Source organism: Zootoca vivipara, chromosome 15 (assembly GCF_963506605.1).
Source record: "Zootoca vivipara chromosome 15, rZooViv1.1, whole genome shotgun sequence".
Classification (NCBI taxonomy): Eukaryota; Metazoa; Chordata; class Lepidosauria; order Squamata; family Lacertidae; genus Zootoca; species Zootoca vivipara.
In genome coordinates, this window is record NC_083290.1 from 9,199,915 (window position 1) to 9,225,868 (window position 25,954).

The 25,954-nt window shown below is 47.6% G+C and overlaps 1 protein-coding gene across 3 annotated transcripts in view; it reads right to left on the bottom strand.

Annotated features, from left to right (window-relative positions):
- The window catches only part of CLUH (clustered mitochondria homolog), an 85,513-nt gene that overhangs the window by 40,420 nt on the left and 19,139 nt on the right, over positions 1-25,954 (bottom strand). Inside the window, exons 1-3 of one of the 3 annotated variants that reach the window (XM_035139028.2) lie at positions 14,785-16,407; positions 5,308-5,501; positions 754-925 (exon numbers count right to left, since the gene is read on the bottom strand). In XM_035139028.2, coding sequence (XP_034994919.2) covers positions 754-925; positions 5,308-5,501; positions 14,785-15,586 — 1,168 coding nt within the window. In that variant the 5' untranslated portion in view covers positions 15,587-16,407. Of the gene's footprint in view, positions 1-753; positions 926-5,307; positions 5,502-12,863; positions 14,754-14,784; positions 16,408-25,954 lie in introns of those variants that run through there. The other 2 variants (XM_035139030.2, XM_035139029.2) reach the window with 2 other exon arrangements.

The following is a 25,954-nucleotide window of genomic DNA, read 5'->3' on the forward strand; positions in this document are numbered from 1 at the left end:
CCTGATTCCCTGTAACCTCACTTCTTGCAGGGAGGGAACCGCCAGGAGGCCCTCATTGCTGGACCTTGGTGTCCGGGCTGACCAATGGAGATGGAGACGCTCCTTCAGGTATACTGGGCCGAGGCAGTTTAGGGCTTTAAAGGTCAGCAGCAAAACTCTGAATTGTGCTCGGAAACGTACTGGGAGCCAATGTAGGTCTTTCAGGACCGGTGTTATATGGTCTCGGCAGCAGCTCCCAGTCACCAGTTTGGCTGCCGCATTCTGGATTAGTTGCAGTTTCCAGGTCACCTTCAAAGGTAGCCCCACATAGAGCGCATTGCAGTAGTCCAAGTGGGAGATAACTAGAGCGTGCACCACTCTGGCGAGACAGTCTGCAGGCAGGTAGGGTCTCAGCCTGCGTACCAGATGGAGCTGATAGACAGCTGCCCTGGACAAAGAATTGACCTGCGCCTCCATGGACAGCTGTGAGTCCAAAATGACTCCCAGGCTGTACACCTGGTCCTTCAGGGGCACAGTTACCCCATTCAGGACCAGGAAGTTCCCCATACCTGCCCGATCCCTGTCCCCCCCAAAACAGTACTTCTGTCTTGTCAAGATTAAACCTCAATCTGTTAGCTGCCATCAGTTGCTGTGAGTTTATTCCAACAGCATCTGGGGCACGACAGTCTCCCTACCTGCAATTTATGGGTAGCCCCCTGTTTAAGAACTTTCCTGCCACGCGTCTGAGGCAGCAAACGTTCTCCCAAGTTTTACCTTCAACTACTTTTAACACGGAGCCTTCTTGCAACCCTTCAATGGTTTTCAGCTCGGCAAAGTTGTCCAGGACGTTGCCGTCCAGCTGCAGGGAGAAGCACGTTCGGTGACAGGTGTCCTCGCGGTCCATCAGCACCTGGTGGATTTCCTGGACCATCTCTTGGGGGGATACCTTTTTTTTAAAAAAAGCCAGAACACATAGATTACATATACTTATTTTTTATAAAGGGAAGAACGGTATCAACTGAAACCAGCTTACAAAAAAGGTTCATCACACATGAAACAAGAACAACAAACTTATTAAGGTGCACTTAGTTTGTACAAAACAAAAATGGGCTTTTAGTGTTGCAGTTCCAGCCCTCTGGAATCAGCTCCCAGTTGAAATTAGGTAGGTGTTGAGTGTCAGGATGTTTAGGAATCTACTGAAGACTTTTTTTTTTGCTTAAGAAGGTTTTCCCTGGAGGGGAAGGTCATTTATAAAATATTTTAAAAATTAAAAGGGAAGAAGAGTTATGTTCTCTTCTCCTTAAAGCTTTGAACTAGCGGTGAGAAGACCCTGTTTCATTTCCCCCTCTTGCCCAGCACTGCTTGTTCTCACTGCCAAGGGGTTTTCAGGTAGAGATCTGCTCCCATCTCCTGCTCCCTGAACATTTATTTATTTTTTGGTCCTGGAGGTGTCAGAGATTGAACCTGGAACCTTCTGCATGCAAAGCAGGGGCTCTAACCACAGACAGGTGTTGCGCCAGACATTCCTTTATGGTGCATTCTGAATGGTTTGTGTTTATGGTCGCATCCAGGCAGTTTTGCACAGATTTGCAACCCATGCCACTTTGTACCTGCAAATGTTTCGGTGCAGGCACACTGCTTCGCTTCCATTTGGTACATACCCCAGAGTTTTTTGTTTTATTTTGTTTTCTGGTTCCCACTTTTCTTGCACCACAGCACCCAAGTGCCCCTCTGTAAAACTGGGAAAGCACTGCAGAACCACTAACAAACTAGAGTGATATGTGGATGGCCCAGTACGAACCCACCACCAATTCTTGCACTACTGTTGCGTCAATGGCATGTTGAAAAATACAGTGGACGCTCCGGTTGCGAACGTGATCCGTGCGGGAGGCGTGTTCGCAACCCTCTGCGCACGCGCGGGTTGTGATTCAGCGCTTCTGGGTAAGCGCCAAAACCCAGAAGTAACCCGTTCTGGTACTTCTGGCTTCAGCGCGTTGTGCAACCCGATAACACGCAACCTGAAGCGTCTGTAACCTGAGGTATGACTGTACACCCACGCACACACAAAAAACCACTCACCAGTCCATGGGTAGGCAAACTAAGGCCCGGGGGCCAGATCCGGCCCAATCACCTTCTAAATCCAGCCTGCGGACGGTCTGGGAATCAGCGTGTTTCTACATGAGTAGAATGTGTCCTTTTATTTAAAATGCATCTCTGGGTTATTTGAGGGGCAAAGGAAGTCGTTCATTTCCCCCCCCCCAAAAGGTCTGAGGGACAGTGGACCAGCCCCCTGCTGAAAAAGTTTGCTGACCCCTGCACCAGTCCATAGCAACCCCACAGTCGCCCCCCAAATGGCAGGGGGTCCTTATACTGCCTTCCTACTTTATGCTCCTGAATGCACAGTTTGACTGCACTTTTATGGGGTTCTAGGGACCCAGGTGGCTCTGTGGTTAAACCACTGAGCCTAGGGCTTGCTGATCAGAAGGTCGGCGGTTCGAATCCCCGCGACGGGGTGAGCTCCTGTTGCTTGGTCCCAGCTCCTGCCAACCTAGCAGTTCGAAAGCACGTCAAAATGCAAGTAGATAAATAGGAACCGCTCCGGCGGGAAGGTAAACGGCGTTTCCATGTGCTGCTCTGGTTTGCCAGAAGTGGCTTTGTCATGCTGGCCACATGAACTGGAAGCTATACGCCGGCTCCCTCGGCCAATAATGCGAGATGAGCGCGCAACCTCAGAGTCGGTCACGACTGGACCTAATGGTCAGGGGTCCCTTTACCTTTACCTAGGGCCCATCACTACTGGGAACAAAAAAAGACTGCATACAACAAAACAGTCTGCCTGCCCCCCCCCCGGCTGCTTTTTCACGTTTCGGCTGCCTGTGCCACGAGGCTGTGTATCGAGCCCTCCGCACGTCCCCCAGGGATGCTGGAATGGACTGTTCCTCTCACCACCACCACCAAAAAATACAAATAAAAATAGAACCCTGCTAGGAATTGCCTGATAAATGCTATCACCGGACAAGGGCCACCCAGACTGACCAGGTTAAGCTCCCAGATCGGAGGTGGTTTATAGTAAGCTGCTGCTGCTGCAGAAGCAGGACACTTGCTAATCTAAGCTTATTTTGTAACCAGCAGAAGCAGCATTTTGAAGAGGAAAGCAATTCTTCCCTCTGCCCTGTGTGTGCCTCAGTTTCCCTTGCAAAGGCTGCTTCACTGACGTTCTCCTCCCTGCCCTCCCTGGGAAGAGAGAAAAGGAGCTCAGCGATAATTTTATAAGTTGTGTGTCCTTGTTCCTCAATTTGATCCTTTCACGTGGTTTGTATGTTTTGCAGTATTTTAAGCAAAATAAAAAATTCTTTTATTTTGGTATGAGCTTTCGTGTGCATGCACACTTTTGAAGATCAACTTAGTTGGTCTTTAAGGTGCTACTGAAGGAATTTTTTTTATTGGTCTTTAAGGTGCTACTGAAGGATTTTTTTTATTTTGCTTCGACTCAGACCAACACGGTATTTTAAGCATTGAGACTTGCCGTTAATTCTCTCAATTTATAGTTTAGCAGTTCTTTATTGTAGCTCGTAAGTGTAAACTGCTTAATTATTATTTGCTGGTATTTCATTTTACTGTTTACTATTATATTCCAATGGGTTATGGAATATTGCTTTATTTGATATAAGTTGTTCTTATTTTAAAGTTATTGTGACTTTTTGTATTAGATCAGATTGAAGGGTGTTTTTGTTTTTGTTTTATATGTGTTGGAAGCTGCCCAGAGTAGCCAGGGCAACCCAGCCAGATGGGCAGGGTGTAAATAAAGCAACTACTACTATTATCATTAGTAGGTGTGTTTAAACAGTTACTATCAGCAATGCATGGATCGTAAACCTATAAGTTCACATGAGCCTTCCAGATGTCCAAACATGTACCCACACAAAATCGATGCATTTTTTATTTATTATTATTATTATCACCACAAGCACTGTTTCAATTTAATACCCATTCTTCATTCTGAATATGAAGTATGTTCAAATGCAGCCAGGGCAATACGTTCCTCAGATGGATGCAGTCAAACTGAGATGCTTTAAGCTTAGTTTCATAGAATCTGGAATTGCAGGGTTGGAAGGGACCCTGAGGATCATCTAGTCCAGGCATCCCCAAACTGCGGCCCTCCAGATGTTTTGGCCTACAACTCCCATGATCCCTAGCTAACAGGACCAGTGGTCAGGGATGATGGGAATTGTAGTCCAAAACATCTGGAGGGCCGAAGTTTGGGGATGCCTGATCTAGTCCAACCCCCTGCAATGCAGGAATATGCAGCTGTCCCATATGAAGACCAAACCTGCATATTTACTCTTTCCAGGCTCAAAGCCTAAGTCTCTTCTAAGCTACCACTAAGGGTTGGCGGGCCAGATCCACCTGCAGGATAGCCACCCCCTGGCTCCAGAAGATGGGCTCCCCTCAGAGATCTGCTTGCTCTTTCACTCACCTGAGCTCTTGACCAAGTTGAGGACACTTAGAGGCACCCAACAGGCATGCAGCACAAACGCCAAAATGGGGGCATATCTGGTTAGGCACTCGGGATGCAAGGCAGCCTTCCCCAATGCAATACCCTCTAAGATCAGGGTTTCCCAAACCTGGATCTCCAGCTGTTTTTGGACGACAACTCCCATCATCCTTAGCTAGCAGGACCAGTGGTCAGGGATGGTGGGAACTGTAGTACAAAAAACAGCTGGAGGCCTGAGTTTGGGGAAACACTGACCAAGATGCTGTTGGACTTCTGCTCCCATCAGCTCCGACCTGCATGGACGATTGTCAGGGATGATGGGAATTGGAAAGGTAAAGGGACCCCTGACCGTTAGGTCTAGTCGCGGACGACTCTGGGGTTGCGGGCTCAGCTTGCTTTACTGGCCGAGGGAGCCGGCGTACAGCTTCCAGGTCATGTGGCCAGCATGATTAAGCCACTTCTGGCGAACCAGAGCAGCGCACGGAAATGCTGTTTACCTTCCCGTCGGAGTGGTACCTATTTATCTACTTGCACTTCATGCTTTCAAACTGCTAGGCGGGCAGGAGCAGGGACCGAGCAACGGGAGCTCACCCCGTTGCGGGGATTCGAACCGCCAACCTTCTGATTGGCAAGCCGTAGGCTCTGTGGTTTAACCCACAGCGCCACCCGCGTCCCTTGATGGGAATTGTAGCCCAGCATAATTTAGAGGGGAAGACAGATTTGAGGCAATAACAGCAATAGCAATGAAACACAGCAGTCCCAGTTTGTACATGCGGAGAGGAAGGGGGCCAGCCAAGGAGATTTAGACCACAAGTACTTCCAGAGACACTCACTTGAAGGGGGAAAGGTTCGACTGCCGGCGCATGGACTTTGACCGTAAAACCGGTGTCCTGGATGACGATAACCTCTTGGTCATTCCCATCGTCTGCGTGGTCTGTTTCTTCGTGGCCGTTCTGCCTGGTCTCATCGTTGTGGTTCTCGTGCAGGCCATCGCCATTCATTAGGGTTATGCTGGGCGGGGGTTGCTCTAGCCAAAAAGAAAGGGAAACGATTTAGGTTTTTGCCAGCTGGAGACCCTAAAGGACATTGATGCAGACAGTGGTCTTGGTTTTCTGGAAAAGTAATACAGTTGTACCTTGGATCCTGAACACCTTGGTACTCTGACGTTTTGGCTCCCGAATGCCACAAACCCAGAAGTGAGCGTTCCAGTTTGCAAACGTTCTTTGGAACCCGAATGTCTGATGGGGCTTCCAATTGGCTGCAGCTAATCAGCTAATCAGAAGCCGTGCAGCTAATCAGAAGCTGCGCTTTGGTTTACAAACATTTTGGAAGTCGAACGGATTCCGTTCGACGGATTCCGTTCGACTTCCAAGGTACGACTGTAGTTTCCGCTGCCCTAAATCACATGGGATTGGGAACCTCAAGCTGCTTCTCTCCCAACAGTCAGAAATATTAGAACAGAAACACCCGATTAGGAAAACACCAGATAAAAGCGTCATTGACATGAGTTTAAATGCTGTATTTTCCAGTTCTGAAAATGTCCAAGGCAGGACACCTGTCTCCCCAGAGCCAACCTCCTGCTCGCCCTTAGTCTCAATGCTGCCCTTGCAGAAATCAGCAGGGAGGATGGGGACAAAACTGGAATTAGTTGATTCTGCCTGCTGTTGGCTCTGGCGCCACCTACTGTTGGCCTCCCTTCCTTTCACCCAATGGGCACCAGACACACTGCCCACTAAACCGCACTGCCTATAAAACGGCATTAATCCTGGCACAGCAAGGAGATGGAGGGAGAAGCTCAAACCTAGTCTCTTGCCTTCCCACATTTCACAGAAGCTCAACTAGGTGTGGGTCGCCGGCAGGAGATCCCTACTCGCCGCAGGGAACCAGCCCCGTGAGGCTCGATTGTGACGGCAGACGCCTTGGTGGGTCACAAGCTAAAAAGGCAGCTCCTGAGCTGCACTAGGGCAGGAGCCTGGTTGCAAATTTCACTCCGGTTCTCTCTCCCCATCCCCTTTTCAAGCTGGCGCTGACGAGAAAGGCACGTCTGGCCTTATCTCTCTTTTTCCCTTGCCCAAATGAGCAACGCCCTTTTCTCTGCCTGAGGCGGGGGATATGCCTCAAGAGGGTAAAAGCAGAGAGGCAACCAACAGGGTAAGACTGTACACCAGGGGTCAGCAAAAGATTTTTAGCAGGGGGGCCAGTCCACTGTCCCTCAGACCTCATGGGGGGCCGGACTATATATATTTTTTGGGGGGGATGAACGAATTCCTATGCCCCACAAATAACCCAGAGATGCATTTTAAATAAAAGCACACATTCTACTCATGTAAAAACACGCTGATTCCCAGACCGTCCGCAAGCCGGATTTAGAAGGCGATTGGCCTGGATCCGGCTCCCGGGCCTTAGTTTGCCTACCCATGGTGTACACCACACAGTAAAGGCACAATGAAAGCACCCAAAACCAGAACCCTGGGAAGTGTAGTTTACCCCTCACAGAGCTACAACTCCCGACACCCTAAACACAATATGGTTTCCAGGATTCTATTTTTTGGGGGTAGGAGTGGGTGGGGAGTGCTTTAACTGAATGGTTAAAAGAAAAAAGAGGCAAAAATGCAGGGAGGGAGTGGATTGCAATTCTCCCCCCCCCTTTTTCTTTTTTGAAAAGTAAGAATCATTCACAGTTCAAGTTTGAAGAGACTTATTTAACTAAAATCACCAGGTGCTGGGCGTGGGCAGCGCTGCAGAGCCCAGAGGCATCTCTAAACGCCTGCAGAGGATCTGCCAATTGCACGAAAAGTGATTGTTACCTTGATAATCTTCCTCCCTCCCGCGAATGCAGGAAGGGAGGGAGAGCAAAGAGTCTTGTGCTGCTGCAGTTCTCTTCCCCCCTGCCCCCTGACCACCACACATATGGTTCCTTAGTTTGCAAAGACAGAGGCTTATTAGGGGACTCGGGCGACTTTGAGAAGTTTAAAGTCGGAAGGCAGGACTTATTCTCACGCTAGATACCAGAGCGTGCGGAAGGGAGGGGGGAGAGAAAGAGAGGCTATGCGACTAAGCAAGCAGGCATGCCTTTTGAGAAGCGGTGTCCCTTTCAGTGCCATGGGAGCAGAGTTCAATTCCCAAGTCATGCAACTTAAATAAACTTTGCACAACTTTGCAAAATTCAAGCAAGGGAGGCAAAAAAAGGGGTACTATGCAGCCCATCCCCATGGCCACTAGAGGTTCTAATTCGCACACTGAGGACTGGAAACTTGCTGCATATTGTCAAGTTCTCAAGATGCTTCTTTCGTGTTGCCAATTCTGCATTTATGTGACACTTTTGGGAAACACACAGCCCTGCCAATCAATGGCCCAACAGACTGGGAGCTTGCAAATTTGTGGCAAATGTGAATATCAATGCTACCCAACACAGCTTACAAAAAACACAGCCAAGGGCGAGTGACGGGCCAATACACAACATCAAAACCTTTGGGCAACTGGTTGGCGACCGAGATCACGATGCTGGACCAGATGGGCCTTTAAGTCTGATCCATAAAGGCTATACTCATGTTGCAACACAATTCTGCCCTCTTTCTACACCACATTCTACAGCAGGCATCCCAAAACTGCGGCCCTCCAGATGTTTTGACCTACAACTCCCATGATCCCTAGCTAACAGGGCCGGTGGTCGGGGAAGATGGGAATTGTAGTCCAAAACATCTGGAGGGCCGAAGTTTGGGGGTGCCTGTTCTACAGCAACTTGGGGCTACCACCGAGAAGTCCCTGCCTTCTGCAATTGCCGGCTCAACTTTTGAATAGCACCCACAACAGGGTCTCGGATAATCATTTGGGAAAGGGGTTGAGGGCAGCACACATGATTTGGATGCCGAAGGTTCCAGATTCAACCCCCTAGCAGGTCTGCAAAAGATGCCAGTCAAATCCTGTTTTAGTTACAATCAAGGAGATTCTGAAGAAGCTCCTGCAGCCAATCGGAAGCTGTGGAAGCCCCGGCGGTCGTTCGGCTTCCAAAATAATGTTTGAAAACCAGAACACTCACTTCTGGCTTTCGATCGTTCAGGAGCCAAAATGTTTGGAAACTAGGCTGATCAAAAACCAAGGTACGACTATTTGGAGTGCGACACAATCGGTCGTTTGCTGCCCTGGACACTTAAATAGGATGACAGAGGGCATGCAGAGGTCTTCAATAAATAAGATAACAAAGGAAGGGGGATTTTATGTGGGTAAAAAGGCACGCGGCACTCCTAGCCTCAAAAACCGCCGGTGCTCTTAATCTAGGGTGGTGCGGCAGACCAGCTGCCGTCTCTTTGCCAAAAAGGACAAACACCATCAATCCAGAAATTGCAACACAGCAAGATCAAAGGGCAATCATATGAAGGGGGGGCACCTTTGTCCTATAAGTTTGGGAAGGGAGAGGGAAGAGCAGGAGAGACGGAAGAACGGCTTGCAAGGCAACATCCTTCCCAGAGATCTCTCTCAGCCCCCCACCCCTTAAAATGAACAAACTCGAGACCCTGAATAATGTTCCTTCATTCCAGGACCGTTTCCTACAGAGAGAAGTTTCAGACGATGTGGAAACACTGCGAACTTTTGCATCATAGCATTCCCGCACACGGGTTGGAATACTTAAAAATCCGTTGCACAACCGATTTCCACAGCTGTCCTATCACACCCCGAGGGTTTAGAGGCATAAGGACCCCCTCTGCATGCCCATTTCAGCTCTGCTCAGTTTCTCAATCTTCCAACCTTCTCTTTAGTTCCCCACGTCTGGTTGTGACTTTCTAAAAAAAAAAGTTCCCTTGGAAATTAACCAGCATCTTAGCACCAAGTCATCCCAACACAGGCAACGAGCAATTTACGCGCAATCCAATCAGCGTGCGACCATGCACACGCGCATCGCCGCAACCCGGAAGTGGCCGGAAGAGAGGAGGTGGAATAGGCTTGCATACATCGATGCATGCAGGGCTCAGGAACATAACCGCTGCACGCAAAGGTTGTTGCCTGCCTACAACTTTCCGCAAAACCATTTCCCTTAACATAATGCATTTGTGTTGATTTCAGTAGTTGTACCTTGGAAGTCGAACAGAACCCGTTCCGGAAGTCCGTTTGACTTCCAAAATGTTCGGAAACCAAAGCGCGGCTTCCGATTGGCTGCAGGAAGCTCCTGCAGCCCATCAGAAGCTGCATCGGACATTCGGGTTCCAAAGAATGTTCGCAAACTGGAACACTCACTTCCGAGTTTGCAGCGTTTGGGATCCGAGGTACGACTGATAGTTGGGTGTGTTGATTTCAGCAATGCATGCATTTCCACCTGTGTTGTACCACAACAGATGCATTTTTGTACACACTGGCAGGAGAACAGCATTTGCAAAATTCATAGGAGCATGATTCTCTAAGGGCGACTTTGGTTTCACAAATCGTTTCAGCCAGCATGAGTTAGGTAGGCTCACCTTTCATTGTGAACTGAACCGATTTCTTCTCCATCCTTAGGAAGAGCTAAAGCGTGGTGGATGGTGGTGGGGGATAGTAGACACACAGCGAGAAATTTGAGCTCAAGTGAGCATAAACACATGAAATTGCCTTGTTCAAAGCTTGAACTTTGTCCATTTTGGTCTTTCTCCCTCCCTCTCTCCTCCTCCGATTCTTTCAGCTGAAAGCCCCATGGACGGAACCAGGGAACTATTGCATGCAGAAAAGTATCTGCTCTCTCACCAAGCCAGTGGTTCTCGAATTTTTCTCTCTGCAGAAACATTTCAGTGGCTGAATGCCAAGCCTCACAAGGGGGTGGAGGGGAGAAGACATGCAGATCTTCTATGGGTGGCATGCGGGCAATGCCATAGAATCATGAAATTGGTGTTGAGGAACTACACCTCCCACCATCCCTGGCTACTGGCTTGCTTGCCGGGGCTGGTGGGACATGTAGTTCAGCAACCTCTGGAAGGCCAGGGGGTTTCCCGCAGCGCTCATGACGCAGCCACGGCGCCGGCACACTTCCCAGCGGTTCCACATGGGGCGGGAAGAAGAAGACGGCTATCTTTCCTTCACACTCTTATATACAATGAATAAGAATGATTTAAGAATAAGGTTATTAAATGTGATATAAGATGTAACTTTATGATATTTAGATGAGATCTGGAAATGGTAAGAGTAAATTATAAACAAGGATTGTAAAAAGGGGAAGTGAAGATGTTGGAAGAAGTAAGAGGGGATATACATTGTCTTTTTTGCATTTTGTATTTTTGTACCTTTTTAAAGCAAAAAAAATCTTTTTTGTTTTTGTTTTTCTTCTTATTTCTCCATGTAAAATTCAATAAAAATTATTTTAAATTTTAAATTATTTTAAAAAATATATATGCAAAATCGGCAGCCATCACTTGATAGCCCGAATGTACGCAATGCTCCCAGAGCACAAGTTTCCACAGTCCTGGCTCTCTGCAAAACCCACCCATCAAGACATCTACTTCTTCTGGTCAGATGCAGCAGTCTCTCTAAGAACTTGTGTTTAAACAGAAATATCCCCAATTGGATTATCCGTGTTTAAGAGATTAACCCGTCTGTGTGCCAGCCACGCAGGTGTTAAGTTTCTTTGGTGTTAAGATCAAGAGGTTGCTACACTGGTGCAAGGGCTGGCGCTGCTTAAGTTCAGCAGGAAGCAGCAGCGGGGGCTTGCCAGCCAAAACCTAGTTTCAAATGCGGTCCTCTCGGGGGAACCCTCCCCCCCATGTGGCCCTCTGAACGTTGCTGGACTGTGGGGATTTCTCTGCGCCCCAGAGAAGAGCTGGGGGTTTGTGGGAGTTGGCAACACCCGGACAGACACAGGTTTTCTGGATCGCCGATTGTCAACATCACCTGCTAATGCAACTCCCAAGAATTTTGGCAAAAAATGTTTCTGCATCTCGGATGGAAGCTCATTCAAAATTCCTCAACTGACTCTTCCATTAGCTGGGATGGCTCAGTTGGTAGAGCTCGAGACTGAATCTGAGGGTCATGTGTTCAAGCCCCACACTGGAGAAGAAGATTCCTGCATTGCAACTCTATGCTTCCATGATATAACACTGGTCCTAAAGGATCTACATTGGCTCCCGATACATTTCCAAGCACAATTCAAAGTGTTGGTGCTGACCTTTAAAGCCCTAAACGGCCTTGGCCCATTATACCCGAAGGAGCGTCTCCACCCCCATCGTTCAGCCCGGACACTGGGGTCCAGCGCCGAGGGCCTTCTGGTGGTTCCCTCATTGCGAGAAACAAAGTTACAGGGAACCAGGCAGAGGGCCTTTTCGGTAGTGGCACCTGCCCTGTGGAACGCCCTGCCATCATAGAATCAGAGTTGGAAGAGACCACAAGGGCCATCCAGTCCAACCCCCTGCCAAGCAGGAAACACCATCAAAGCATTCTTCACATATGCCTGTCAAGGCTCTGCTTAAAGACCTCCAAAGAAGGAGACTCCACCACACTCCTTGGCAGCAAATTCCACTGCCGAACAGCTCTTACTGTCAGGAAGTTCTTCCTAATGTTTAGGTGGAATCTTCTTTCTTGAAGTTTGAATCCATTGCTCCGTGCCCGCTTCTCTGGAGCAGCAGAAAACAATCTTTCTCCCTCCTCCATATGACATCCTTTCATATATTTGAACATGGCTATCATATCACCCCTTAACCTTCTCTTCTCCAGGCTAAACATACCCAGCTCCCTAAGCCGTTCCTCATAAGGCATCGTTTCCAGGCCTTTGACCATTTTGGTTGCCCTCTTCTGGACACGTTCCAGCTTGTCAGTATCCTTCTTGAACTGTGGTGCCCAGAACTGGACACAGTACTCCAGGTGAGGTCTGACCAGAGCAGAATACAGTGGTACTATTACTTCCCTAGATCTAGATGCTATACTCCTATTGATGCAGCCCAGATGTCAAAGAGATAGACAACTACCTGACTTCTAAGATGTTTTACTGTGTTTTTAATATTCTGCTGGGAGCTGCCCAGAGTGGCTGGGGCAACCCAGTCAGATGGGTGGAATAACAACAACAACAACAACAACAACTCCGGTGGTAGGTGAGAAGAAGAGGCAGATTACAGGACCCAAGTGGTCCAGGCTTTAACCCAGGGCTGCCAAGGTTAGAACCTTCTTCTCAGTTGGTTAGAGTGTGGTGCTGACAACACCACGGTCGCAGGTTCAGTCTCCATATGGGACAGCTGCATATTCCTGCATTGCAAGGGGGTTGGACTAGATGAACCTCAGGGTCCTTTTCCAACTCTACAATTCTATGAAATGCTGGGTGGAAAGGCTGAACCAAAGACACACACAACAGACGGCTTCTGCGCTTCCACAATGTTGTTTCCCCCCCAAACACATGACTTTCCCCCCTCCTGTCAGGAGGAAAACGTTAAAACTACCACACCGGCACGGTCAAGGTTCCAAGTCCTCTTGTTGGCTTGATGTTTGATCTCCAGGCACGGCCTGCTTTTCTACGGAAGCCGTTCTTCTCCGTCGCAAGCGTCAAAAAGGCATTTGAATGGCACTCCGCACGGCAAGACTTGCGGCTGGCCTTTCTGCATTAAACATTAACCCCTGTTCCCTGAAAGCATGCGCAGGTAATCAACATACATGGTGCGTGTGCGTCTCTACTGGAAATTCCAGGTTTACAATATATAAGGTACATGCTGACAAGCTTTAGAAGCACACGTAAACAGAGAGAGCCTAAACCAGGCTTTGCCCAATCTGGCACCCTCCAAATGTTCCGGACTACACTTCCCAGCAGGCCCAGCAAGCACAGCCTGAAGGGAGTTATGGTCCAAACTATCTAGAAGCCACCAGGGCTGGTGAAGAGCAGCCACAGTCCACCCCAAACACACCCTTAGCTTCACCATAGTTGAATAATTTGAAAGCTGGCGGGTCCTTTACGGCTGCCATTACTACGCTTATACCTCAGCTCTCCTCCAAAGAGCAAGAGGCGGCATGCGTGGTACTCCCCCTCTCCGCTTGCTCCTCACAACAACCCTGCAAGGTAGGGTTAAGTTGATGTGAGCATGGCTGGTCCAAGAGCCCCCAGCGAGCAGTCAGACCCCGGTCTCCCCGAGTCCTAGTCCAAAACTCTAACCAGTGCACCACGCTGCATAATCCTTGCAGCACACATGCTCCAGGCTTCAATGGAAAGGGTTGCAGAAAGAGTGGACGAAGGTGGGGTTCTGCCCTGATGCATGGAGCAAGACCACTGGGCCTTTGGGGCCTGACCGGCAGAAGCTGCCCAAGGCCTCTCCCCAGCTGAGTTACCTGTGGTCCTTTTAACAGGCAGTGCCAGGGATCGAACTCTGAACCACTCCATGCTCAAGAAACCATGTTCTCTACTCACAAAGGGACTGGGGGGGTAGGGGAGAGAGAAATAATAATAATAAAAAAGACTGCCATGTGTTGTTGCCATCGTTTCTGGCACTTCAAGCCTAAAACTAGACTGGGTGGCTTTTCTGTTAGTTTTTGGCAGTGGGGTGGAGTTTAATGCAAAACTACCTGGGTTTCACAATGGCTACGTCAAGAGCAACTCCACTCTTGAGTCCAGAGGGGAATAATGTGGCTAGGAGCAGCCTTTGAGTTCTGTCAGAAATCATTCCTCCATTTCTCCCTGGCTGGCCTTCCATGTCAACTTCCTCTTCCTTCGCATGTATCTGCCTTAAAATCGCAAGCAGAGCCTTGTGTCCGAAACCGGTTTCAAGCCCAGATTGTGATTATCGGGTTTCATGATTTCTGACCTGGCAATATATTGCGAATCACGATGTGTGTGTCTGTGTGTGTGCTTTGCAAAAATCACAATGTGGGGGAAACCGTGAAGCCAGCCAATGCCTCTACATGGCTCCATTCTTATTTCACACACTATCAGTATACAGCCGTACCTTGCTTCTCGAACGTCTTGGTGCTCGTACGTTTTGGCTGCCGAACACCGAAAACTCAGAAGTGTTTCGACTTCTGAACGTCTGACGTGGCTTCTGCTCGAGTGCAGAAAGCTCCTGCAGCCAATCGGAAGCCACACCTTGATTTTGGAATGGTTTCGGGAGTCAAACGGACTCCCGGAATGGATTAAGTCCAAGAAAGAAGGTTCCACTGTATTGCGATGTTTAGCTGGTGAAAGATCACAAAGTGGAAAACCCAATACTGCCCAACTCTAGCCTCACTTGATGCTACAAACAGACTAGGCCCCCGTCAGGGCAAACAGGATATATACCCCAAGGCGGGTAGTAGAAATCACCCCAAGACAAATGCCCTTTTACTCATTCTCTGGTTGTATCGTGGACCAGCTTCCCCTTCAAGTGCAAGGCCAAACTCTCTACCTGTTTCCCTTTTAGCATCCACAACTCCTTCCACGCTTTTAACTTCCTGTGGCTCATACGAAGAAGCCTGGAGGACAACCGAGCTCTTCTCTCCCGATGGACAAAGTGCAGGTTTCTCCGACGGCGCGCTGCCCCCTGAGGGACCACCAGAATCGAAGGCAGAAGAGACTTGGAAGAGACTGCAAGCTGCCAAGCCAGTATCAGCTGACGTGGGCCCCAGAGCCACGTTCTGGCTCGCCGCCACGGTTCCTTGGCACTGGTGCAGCCCAGAAGCTGGTGTCCCGTGCCTGGCATCTGCTCCACTGCCCGGACTGCCTTCCAGCTGGTTTGATTGAAAGCTTACACCTCCAAGAACCTCGTGGGCCTTGGAAGCTCGACCAAGTGGCCAAGAATAGTTTGCAGGCCGTGATGATTCTCGCTCAAGGTCGGCAGGAAGGGCACGAACCAGACAAGATCTCGGTGCATGCTGCAGCAAGCCGGGAGCCATGAGTGTCAGGCACCTGACACAAGCCTTGGTGGGCTCTTCCACTCTCTTCCCCTTGATTAAGCCACTGGGCAGCTCTGCCCCACTCTGCAGGTTCTCGTGCGACACGCTGCTCATGACGATATCCGGGTACGGCGCAGAGCCCTTGGAAGCTCCAGAGATGACCAGCATGGCTTGGATTTCCTGGGCACCTTCTAGCGCCACGGCAGCTGGCACAGGCAAGAGGGGGGATCTCTCGTCCGATGAGCCCTCCACACGGACCTGAAAGATGAGATTGGAGATGCAGCGGCAGCAGTTGGCAAAGAGGCCGTTCCCCATGGTCCCCTGGTCAGGGGGTACGTGTTAAAAACCAGCACGGGACTCCCGTCACATCCAAAGGCAAAGGCGCAATCTATGGGCAGAGCGACGCTCTACGGAAATTCACGGTCTGGATGGCAAAATGCTTTCCAAAGGGGCACATCCTCTTTTTCCAGAAGGTGCACCAAGGTAGTTTTTAATCAGGGAGAACACACGGAGAGCACCTCAATGAATCGCAGCGACGCAGAGTTTTTCATGGGTGGTTTCTCTTTGGGGAAAAAAAAAAGTAACATCACCAACATCTGACAGACAGCATTTCCGCGGTCAACATTCTCCTGGGGTCCCCGCCAGCAGCCTTCATTTTCTGCAAAACCAAACGCTAACCGTGTGTTGCCAGGGAAGACTGCAATCAAGGCGCGAAGGGTTTTCTTCCGTATTTCCCTGGAGAACAAAGTTCTAGCAGAGAGTGCTTCTTTTCCACCCTCAACTCTGCAAGAAGACTGAAAGCAGGACAGTGTTGGCTCCCAAGCCAAGTTATAAATAGAGCCCGGGCTCCGTACCAACACAACCTGGGACTGCAGCTAAAGGGTTTTGCCCTTGTCAAGCATACAAACAAATGGGGGGGGGGCTGAATGGCAGAGCCAAGGCCGGTTACTATAGCACGTTGAGACTTCCACACAGATATCCATACTAAATAGAGACCAACAGAAGAACAATTATGGGGCAGAAAGTAGGTCTGGGGCCCAGTTCTTATTGAGGTAGCAAAAAAAAAGTATCTGGGTCTGGACTGGAGAAACAAGAAGGCAGCGCTTTCCAGGCCACCCTGAACCCATCACGGGCAGCGCTGTTTCCGTTTTGCTGCGTATCGTCCTCCGCCCAAACAGATATTGTTTGTCTTGCTTGTCTGAGGGGGCCGTCGCCATTAAATTACATATTCCACACTCTACTCATTTCTCTTCTGAACACGGGAGGAAGAAGAAATCACCAGCAGTTTCTAGACCAGTTTCTGGTTTTGTTGGCATTCTCCAACATCCCTAGTCTGGAATCCTCAATGCTTCAGGCAGCACATTAAGGACTCACACTGCGGTGTGTGTGTGTGTGTGGGGGGGACTAGATGACCCTGGGGCTCCCTTCCAACTCAACAATTCTGTGATTCTATGATTCATGTGATGGAATGCTCTCTTTCTCACCCCCCCCCCCCCCGAAATATTCCAAGTAATTCTCCTATCTGGGATGGTCGTCCTCTTCCACCAAGCGCGCAGCTTCGGGAGGGACGCACATGGAGCGTTGAGGGAGGAAGGGGGACACCCGCCTAGCCAGCCAGATCAGCCGAATCAACCCTGGCAATCAATGACAGATGTCGCAGCCAGATCGCCCATAAAATTTCAGGACAGAGCCAAAGGTGATCCAGTGCTACCATTTGCTGTACCCTCCCAAGTAGTGATACCCTTCTTTTATCTAATAATTTTTATAATGGTTAAAGTTTATATTTATTGCTTATATTTTTAAACCACTGAGCCTAGGGCTTGCTGATCAGAAGGTCAGCGGTCCAAATCCCTGTGGCGGGGTGAGCTCCCGTTGCTCGGTCCCAGCTCCTGCCAACCTAGCAGTTCGAAAGCACATCAAAATGCAAGTAGATAAATAGGAACCGCTACAGCGGGAAGGTAAACGGCGTTTCCGTGTGCTGTTCTGGTTCGCCAGAAGTGGCTTTGTCATGCTGGCCACATGACCTGGAAACTATACGCCGGCTCCCTCGGCCAATAATGCGAGATGAGCGCGCAACCCCAGAGTCGGTCATGACTGGACCTAATGATCAGGGGTCCCTTTACCTTTACGTATACCGGTATATGTGTATGCTGGTCGAGAACCGTAACAATAACTAGCTAACTCCCAAGTAATAATAATTCTCTGCGCAGGAAAAGGTGCACCCGAAGCCTTTCCTGAACATAGCAAACATAGCAAAAGCGTCGCTGGATCAAGACCCAAGAGGGGAGGAACTACAGCTCAGTGAGTATAATATGCAGGGAGGGCTGGGAGAGACCTTGTGTTGGAAACCCTGGAAAGATGTTGGCAGTCACTGCAGACAATACTAAGCGAGAATTTATTTATTTCTTACATTTATATAGCACCTTTATCTTCCAAGGAGCTCAAGGTGGTGTACGTGGTTCCTTCCCACCCACCCCTTTCATCCTCGCAACCACCCTGTGAGGTAGGTTAGGCTAAGAGAAGGTGACTGACTCCAAGGTCACCCAGTGAGCTTCATGGCTGAGTGGGGATTCGAACCCTGGTCTCCCAGGTCCTAGACTAACACTATATCCATAACGCCACACTGGTGCAGATGGAGCAATGGTCTGACTCGGTACACATAAAACACACACACAAACACTTTTCTGACTCGGTATAGTTCAGCTTCTCACGTTCCTAGTTGGCATTACCAATTGCAAATATGAAAACGGGATGCAACAGCTATTCTGGATCAGTCAACACCGAGAACAAGTACAGCCACCCCCACCCCCCAATTGAAACAGGAGCTAAAAGTATTAGTTTTAAGTTTTTATTTTAAGGTACTTAATTACCGCTTAATCACGAGCATTTCTACGCACCGTGCAGAGGACAAAACAAACATTCATCATAAAACTGAACTTAAACTCGGACGCTACCTTAAAACGCCTGTGGAAATACGGGCATTCGTTGTGCGCCTGAAGTTCAGCAGGGAGGGTACCTGTCTTCTAATACAATCTGGTGGCGGAGAGTTCCACAGGTCTAGGGCCCACAACACTGAATGCATGCATGGCTCCTAGGCATTATAAGCCTTGCATCAGAGCTGTGGGGGAACCACCACACCAGGGTGGATAAAAATCAATGGTTTTTTTAAAAAAAGGATTTTTTAAAATTTAAATTGGATTTTTTTAAATAAAATGCTTTTTGAGGAAAATATATTACCATCCAAAGGTTATTCCATCATGAAATAAAGATTAGTTTTTTTTATTATGTAGAATAAGGTTGTATATGTTTAATTTTTGGGGTAAATAAATTCCATTAATCCATTCACAATGTCATGCTCTTCCAGAGGTTTTTGTAAGATTATTGGGCAGTTTCTCTGCCTACAAGATATTATCACAGATGCTTGGTTTACTTTTGCAGTTCTCAAAACTGAATTTGACTCAACAGAGATCACATGCCTCTTCTTCACAGCGAAAATGTTATAACGTGAACAGAGTTGAGAAAAAGACCTTAATCCTATTGTTCTACAAACCTATGAATACAGAAACAACCCCTTCAGTGCTAAGTTTCAAGAAGTTCAGTGAAAAGAATAGAAACAATATTTTCTGATTGTTTGGAGTGGACAGTATTTAAGTTTTTCATGTGTAGGCTGGGCTGACAGTCTAAGTTTCTTAAACTATATATATATTTTTTTGTTTAGCCAAATTAGTTAACAAACATGGATGTTTGTTTAAGCAAATAACATATGCTATGTTATTGTTTCAGTTAAATAAATCTATTTAAATTGTTATTATTAAGGTAATGTTTATTTTTCTCCTTCCTAAGTACAACAGTAAAGTCTTCCAAATATGAATGATTAACCTATTAAACTGGAGATAAAAAACTGTAATATGAAAAGTTGTTATTCTAAAAATCTTCATCTACTTGCCTATTAAAGTTATACCAGCAATAATTAGTCTTTATGTAGAAAACTATGATTTAAATCAAGCCTTACTGACTAGTGATTTAAATCGTGATTTAAATCAGTTTGATTTAAATCAAATCCACCCTGGTCGCCGATCAACATTGGAGGCAACCCCACATTCCCAGGACTGACAAGCAAGATTAGCAGGAGACAGAAACGCTTAAAAACTTGGGAGAGTTGAGCGGGGAATACTTTACTACTACTTTAAAAGGGGGGAGTATAGAGAAAGAGAAAGAAAAAAGAGTTAACTGGGAATCGGCTCATCCACGCTGGCACTTCTTGGCAAGAAGTTTGGTTCTCATGCTCCGAAGAACAATGGCGGCTTTGCAGTCTTCCTAGGAAAGGTTTCTTAATAGGCATTATCTGAGCCTCAACAGGGAAGAAAGCTCCATGTTGGCACCCCCAACCAGCAGCCACTAGAGACGTTGGAGAACGCTGACGAAAAAGGGAGCAGAAATGGCCCGTACTTATTTGTCCAGAACAGAAACAACCCAGCAATTGCAGGTGGGATTCTATGTTGCCGCTGTTGTGTTCAGTCAGCAAATGGTACGTGATCGATTACACACCCACACCCACACACGCCTCCCATTTGAATTGTGCAGCCTTTGAACCAAAATCAGTGGGGTGGAATGATGCAATCTTCCTCGTTAATTATGTTAAGTTATGTAACCCCGCTGCAGCGGACAGCAACGTGGTTTTCGGCAGAAGGTGATCTGCAGGGGAAGAGAAACAGCACCGCATGCGGCAAATACAGAAAACGACGCCTTCTTAGTTACCTAGGAACCATGCATTCAGTTCATGAGCGTACTAGGAAAGTCTACAAAAACACTTGCCCCATAAGAACAATAAACATTGTTGAGTTGCTGGCTGCTCTTGCAGTACGTATGGTGGAGAGCAGGGCAGAAGACAGGGGGGTGATCACAGCCATTTGCCTGAAACCTTGTTGTGGACAATGCTGAGCTACATATTTATTTGTTGAATAAAATTTATACACTGCTTGATTGGGGTTCCCCCCCCTTAAAAAACTCCGCCTCCGAGCGATTTAGAGAAAGATAAAACAATTAAATCAAGAGAGATTTGCAACCCTACTTTAAAGCATACGGAAGTTGAAATACTACATAGGTTAAAAGGACCTCAGCTTTCCAAAGCGCCTGGGTAGGCATTTCTAAGCAGGAATGTTCTCAGCAGGCACCGGAAAGAGAACATCGAGGGCTCGACCTCAAGAGGCAGGGAGTCCCAAAGGGCAAGCGCTGCCGTGTTCTTACAACTGAGGAAGGGGCCTCATGCTTCACCTGTGGTGGTGCCAATTCCGCCAATCAAAGCGGTCTAGTGGGCCCATGAAGGGTAAGGCAAACTCGCAAGTGAACTGTAATAACCAGAATAAGAAAATTCCTTAGTAGCACCTTAAAGACCAACTAAGTTTATATTTTGGTATGATCAAGCTTCCTTTAGCACCTCAGCCCAGGACTAATTGCAGCCATCAGCAGCCATTAACACCCATCTACAGGTTTACCACTCCCATCAGCCCATCTCCCATTCCCACCCACCACCCTCTGTATATATATAGGGTCTGACACTTCTGTTTCTAGTGTATCTGAGGAAGTGTGCATGCACACGAAAGCTCATACCAAAATATAAACTTAGTTGGTCTTTAAGGTGCTACTAAGGAATTTTCTTATTTTGCTTCGACTCAGACCAACACGGCTACCTACCTGTAACTGTAATAACCAGGTATAAGTAGGCCAAACTACCCTGTTTCTCATATTTTAAGACATACCCATAAAATAAGCCATAGCAGGATTTTTAAGCATTCAAGGAATATAAGCCATACCCCGAAAATAAGACATAGTGATAGGCACAGCAGCAATGCCGGCCGCGGCAGGAGGAGGAGGAAAAAAAATAAGACATCCCTTGAAAATAAGACATAGTGTGTTTTTTTGAGGAAAAAATAAATATAAGACGTGTCTTATAATATGAGAAACACGGTATACTATGCTAACTAACCTATACTATAAATAGGTACCACTGTGGCAGGAAGCTAAACAGCATTTCTGTGCGCTCTGGCTTTCATCATGGTGTTCCGTTGCACCAGAAGCAGTTTGGTCATGCTGGCCACATGACCCGGAAAGCTGTCTGTGGACAAATGCCGGCTCCCTCGGCCTGAAAGCGAGCTGAGCGCCGCAACCCCATTTGACTGGACTTGACCGTCCAGGGGTCCTTTACCTTTTTATTATTATTAACTATACTGACCAGCTTCCTATTAAACCCTGAGCACTGACATGGAATTTAATATTGATTTCACATGGGTAGTATGTAGCTGGGCCCTACAAGGCATGGTTGCTAAACTTATCGGCAAACTACCACTGGCGGTCAGGGTGCCACAAACTTTGGCCAGGCGCAGACTGGTCTCAGTGGCCCACTTTTCCCAAGCACTTACTGAACACACACACACACACACACACACACACACACACACACAAGACCTAACGCTTTTTGCTGAGCGGGCTGATTTGAAGCCCGTCTCATTCCTCAGCACTCGAGAAGCAGAAAAACCAGTGTTACTGGTCACCCCAGATGGCTCATGAGACTGGTCAGGGTGGGGGATGGAGAACAGAAAACAGGGAAGTCGTCTCCCGTAACTGGATCTCTTTCTCTTCTGGGCTGGTCAAAGGCAGCCTCCTTCCTTGCAAGGTAATAAGTGCAATTTTGCGTTACGCAATTTTTTTTAAAAAAAAACATGTAGCTGCACATTCCGGCAACTTAAAAGGATCTCCGCGCATACATGTACGGGTAAGGAGGGTGGTTCCCACGGAGATATACCAGGCCGCTGAAGAATTAAGCCAGCCATTCAACGCCAAATTATTAAAACGGGAGGGTTGAGCCAGTCATAGATTCAAATGTGACCCAGCACAGCAACCATACCCCCAGTCCTGCAGCAAAACAACCCTACCTCCTGGAAGAACAATTCAGAAAATATAGCGCCCCCCCCGCGCTCTGCACAGTGCACAACAAAGCCCCGCCTACATCCCACGATGCAAAATTAGCTCCACCCACTTTTGAGTCACGAGAGGGCCTCTTTACACGGGCATCCAAGAACACAAAGAGAGGGTCTGTAGGGGAAGAATCTTCAGCACCTCACTCACACTATGGTTCCCAGAAATCTTTTTGGGGGGGTTGGGGGTATGTGTGGAAGGAGCAATGGCCATGCCCCAAGAGCAATGTTCAATTTGCTGTGTAGATTTCAGGGCACCAGTGTTAGAAGTAAGCCAGGCACCCAGGGCACAATTGCAACCACGCGGGAGATCTCTGGAAATGCCAGGTTGGCGACCGGGGAAAGCAAAACACCACTTGGAGAAGGCTCTGAAATATTTTCCTTTTGTTTTATTCCAGCTTATTTTAACTGATGTTTCAATGTGGTGCAAACCGCTTTGAGATTTATTTATTTCTTAAATATAAAAAAGAAATGGAATCATCATCATCAATCATCCCATTGCAAAAAAGACATTCCATTGTGGCAACCGCATCTTAAGGTTTAAAATGCCATTTGGTGATTATATTATATACCTGAGTTTCTAAGGCTGCTTCCGACGGAAGATACAGATGTAGCTCAAAAAACCCCAGAGAGCACATTATTGGCAACTTCAGTGGCACATGCACAACCAGGTGCGCTACACCTGCGAATCCAGCACCATACCAGTTTGTACATGTTTTGCTTATATGTTTAGGCACCAGGCTTCCCGGGTTCGGTCCCGTAAAAGAGGTGCAGAGACCTTTTGTCCTTCCAGATGTTGCAGCTGCAACTTCCACCCACGGTTCTGGGTAGCCAACACAGCCCCCACAAGGGACCAGTGATTAGAGTTTTCTAGGGAATTCCAGGATGGAAAGTTTCCCACCTGAGGATTCACTTACTAGGTGAGTCAAAAGTACACAGGGAGCCTTATTACACGCTTCGTAAGGAAAAAGGACCTCCAATATCCAGGAGTTGCTACACTGACATTTATTATTGTTAGGAAAGGATTCAAGAACACTTAATAGGCTTTCGGTACTGTAATAAGTTAGAAGTTATATGGGAAAGCTATAAACGTTTTACGACACAAGTACATGTATCACATAACTTCCTTCACAATGTTTTTTAAGGAGGAAAGGAACTGGAAACGAAAGCTGTCGATTTTTTTTTTTAATTAAGGATTTTCTTGGTTTACAGAAATATGTTATTCGTGCATTCTTATGGAGCCGTGCAGCATTTTGAGAAATAAGCAGCATCGTGGTGCACCGGTCAGAATACTGGATAAGGATTGGAGGGATAGCTCAATTGATAAGAGCATGTGACTCTTCATCTTGGGGTTGTAGGTTCCAGCCCCACTTGGGGCAAAAAAAAATCCTGCATTGCAAGGGGCTGGACTAAATGACTCTTGTGGTCCCTTCCAACTCTATCATTCTATTCTGCGAATTTCCACAAGGACTTCCACAGCAGAGAAGATCCCTGAGGGATGTCATGCCAGCCACCATCTTTTAGCATCTTCTACCTCACAGGGTAGGGACCCAGGTGGCGCTGTGGTTAAACCACTGAGCCTAGGGCTTGCTGATCAGAAGGTCGGCGGTTCGAATCCCTGTGACGGGGTAAGCTCCCGTTGCTCGGTCCCAGCTCCTGCCAACCTAGCAGTTCGAAAGCACGTCAAAATGCAAGTAGATAAATAGGAACCGCTACAGCGGGAAGGTAAACGGCGTTTCCATGCGCTGCTCTGGTTTGCCAGAAGCGGCTTTGTCATGCTGGCCACATGACCTGGAAGCTATACGCCGGCTCCCTCGGCCAATCACAGGGTAAAGGTAAAGGGACCTCTGACCATTAGGTCCAGTCGTGACCGGCTCTGGAGTTGTGTCGCTCATCTTGCGTTATTGGCCGAGGGAGCCGATGCTGTAGCGGTACCTATTTATCTACTTGCACTTTGACGTGCTTTCGAACTGCTAGGTTGGCAGGAGCTGGGACCGAGCAATGGGAGCTCACCCCGTCGCGGGGATTCGAACCGCCGACCTTCTGATCGGCAAGCCCCTGGGTCCCTTACCTCACAGAGTACTTGTGAGAATAAAAGGGGGTTTAAACTTCAGAGTGCAAACCTGAAAGGAACCACGAAGACGCGGTTGTTTGTGCTGAGCTGCAATGAAGAACGCTGCTGGCTTTGTAAAACTGTTACTGTCATATTCATTTGGATTTCAGCAAGTTTGCAGTAGTTTGATGTTTCTATTTTAGCAGGACCAAGAAGGAATGCTTTTAAAGGGCTTAAAAAAAAAAGATGTAGAATACATTGAAAATTGTTATTGGTGCATTTTATAATATATTGCACTATGCTTTAAAACCACATTGAAAAGGTCTTACTGTATAAGGAAGCCTAGGAAATATATTAAAATCTGTGCATGCTTTCTAGAGAGGGGTGAACTGTAAATCTGCAGGTACTCAGTTTTAATAGCTTCCTCCGCAATCCTGCCGGGTTTTTTTAACATCACTGTTGGCACCAAGTTATTAGCAGAACCCACCAACGAAACTTTGGAGCCATGGAGTTGGAAGGGACCCCAAGAGGCATCTAGTCCAACCCCCACAACGCAGGAATCTCAGGAGTTGCAGTGGGGAGCTCAATGAAGGTGCCAAGAGCTATGAAAAAGGCCAATTCCATGCTAGGGATCACTAGGGAAAGAACTGAAAATGAAACTGCCCATTATCATAACGCTATTATACCAATCGATGAGGTGGCCATACTCTGAATACTGTGTACAGTTCTGGCCGCCTCGCCTAAAAAAGGGTACTGTAGAATTGGAAACAGATTTTTTTTTAAAAAAAGAGCAACTCCCCAACGAGGAAAGTTCACAATGTGTGGGGCTTTATAGTTTAGAGAAAATGTGCATAGAAGCAGATGTGACAGAGGTGTAGAAAATTATATATCGTGTTTAGAAAGCAGACAGAGATAAGTTTCTTCCCCTCTCTCACAGCACTAGAAACTGGAGACATCCCATGAAAGTTGGAAGATTCAGGAGTGCTAGAAACTCAGATATATAAGCTAGGCGCCAAATAGCCCCTTAAATCAAGGTTACAGTCGCCAAAACTGAATGTCTAGTTGCCATTTTGGAGTAAGACAGCTCTGAAGTCTTATTTTTCGAATGATGGACTGACTGATGGATTCTCAGTAAAAAATTTGGCTAGTTCAGGTGACAAAAAAAGTAATTTGATCCAGGGACAGTCCATATATATATATATATTGGTTTATTCCTAACTCTTTTTCTTAGTGCTGACTGCTCCTGCTCAGGCGGCACAGAAAAAGCATTTTGGTTCCTGAAATTCATTCCAATTGTGCACATAAAATATAACTCAGAGAAGTGATGCGACATGAGTGTGTCAAAACAGTCAAGATCCAGTGATCCCCAGGCACGCACCTCTCGGTGGAGATATCAGGCTGGGCCACCCTGGCACTTAGGCACCTTCACTTGGTTGCAAAGTGGTTGATTGTTGTTGTTGTTTAGTCGTGTCCGACTCTTCGTGACCCCATGGACCAGAGCACATCAGGCACTCCTGTCTTCCACTGCCTCCCGCAGTTTGGTCAAACTCATGTTCGTAGCTTCAAGAATACTGTCCAACCATCTCGTCCTCTGTTGTCCCCTTCTCCTTGTGCCCTCAATCTTTCCCAACATCAGGGTCTTTTCCAGGGAGTCTT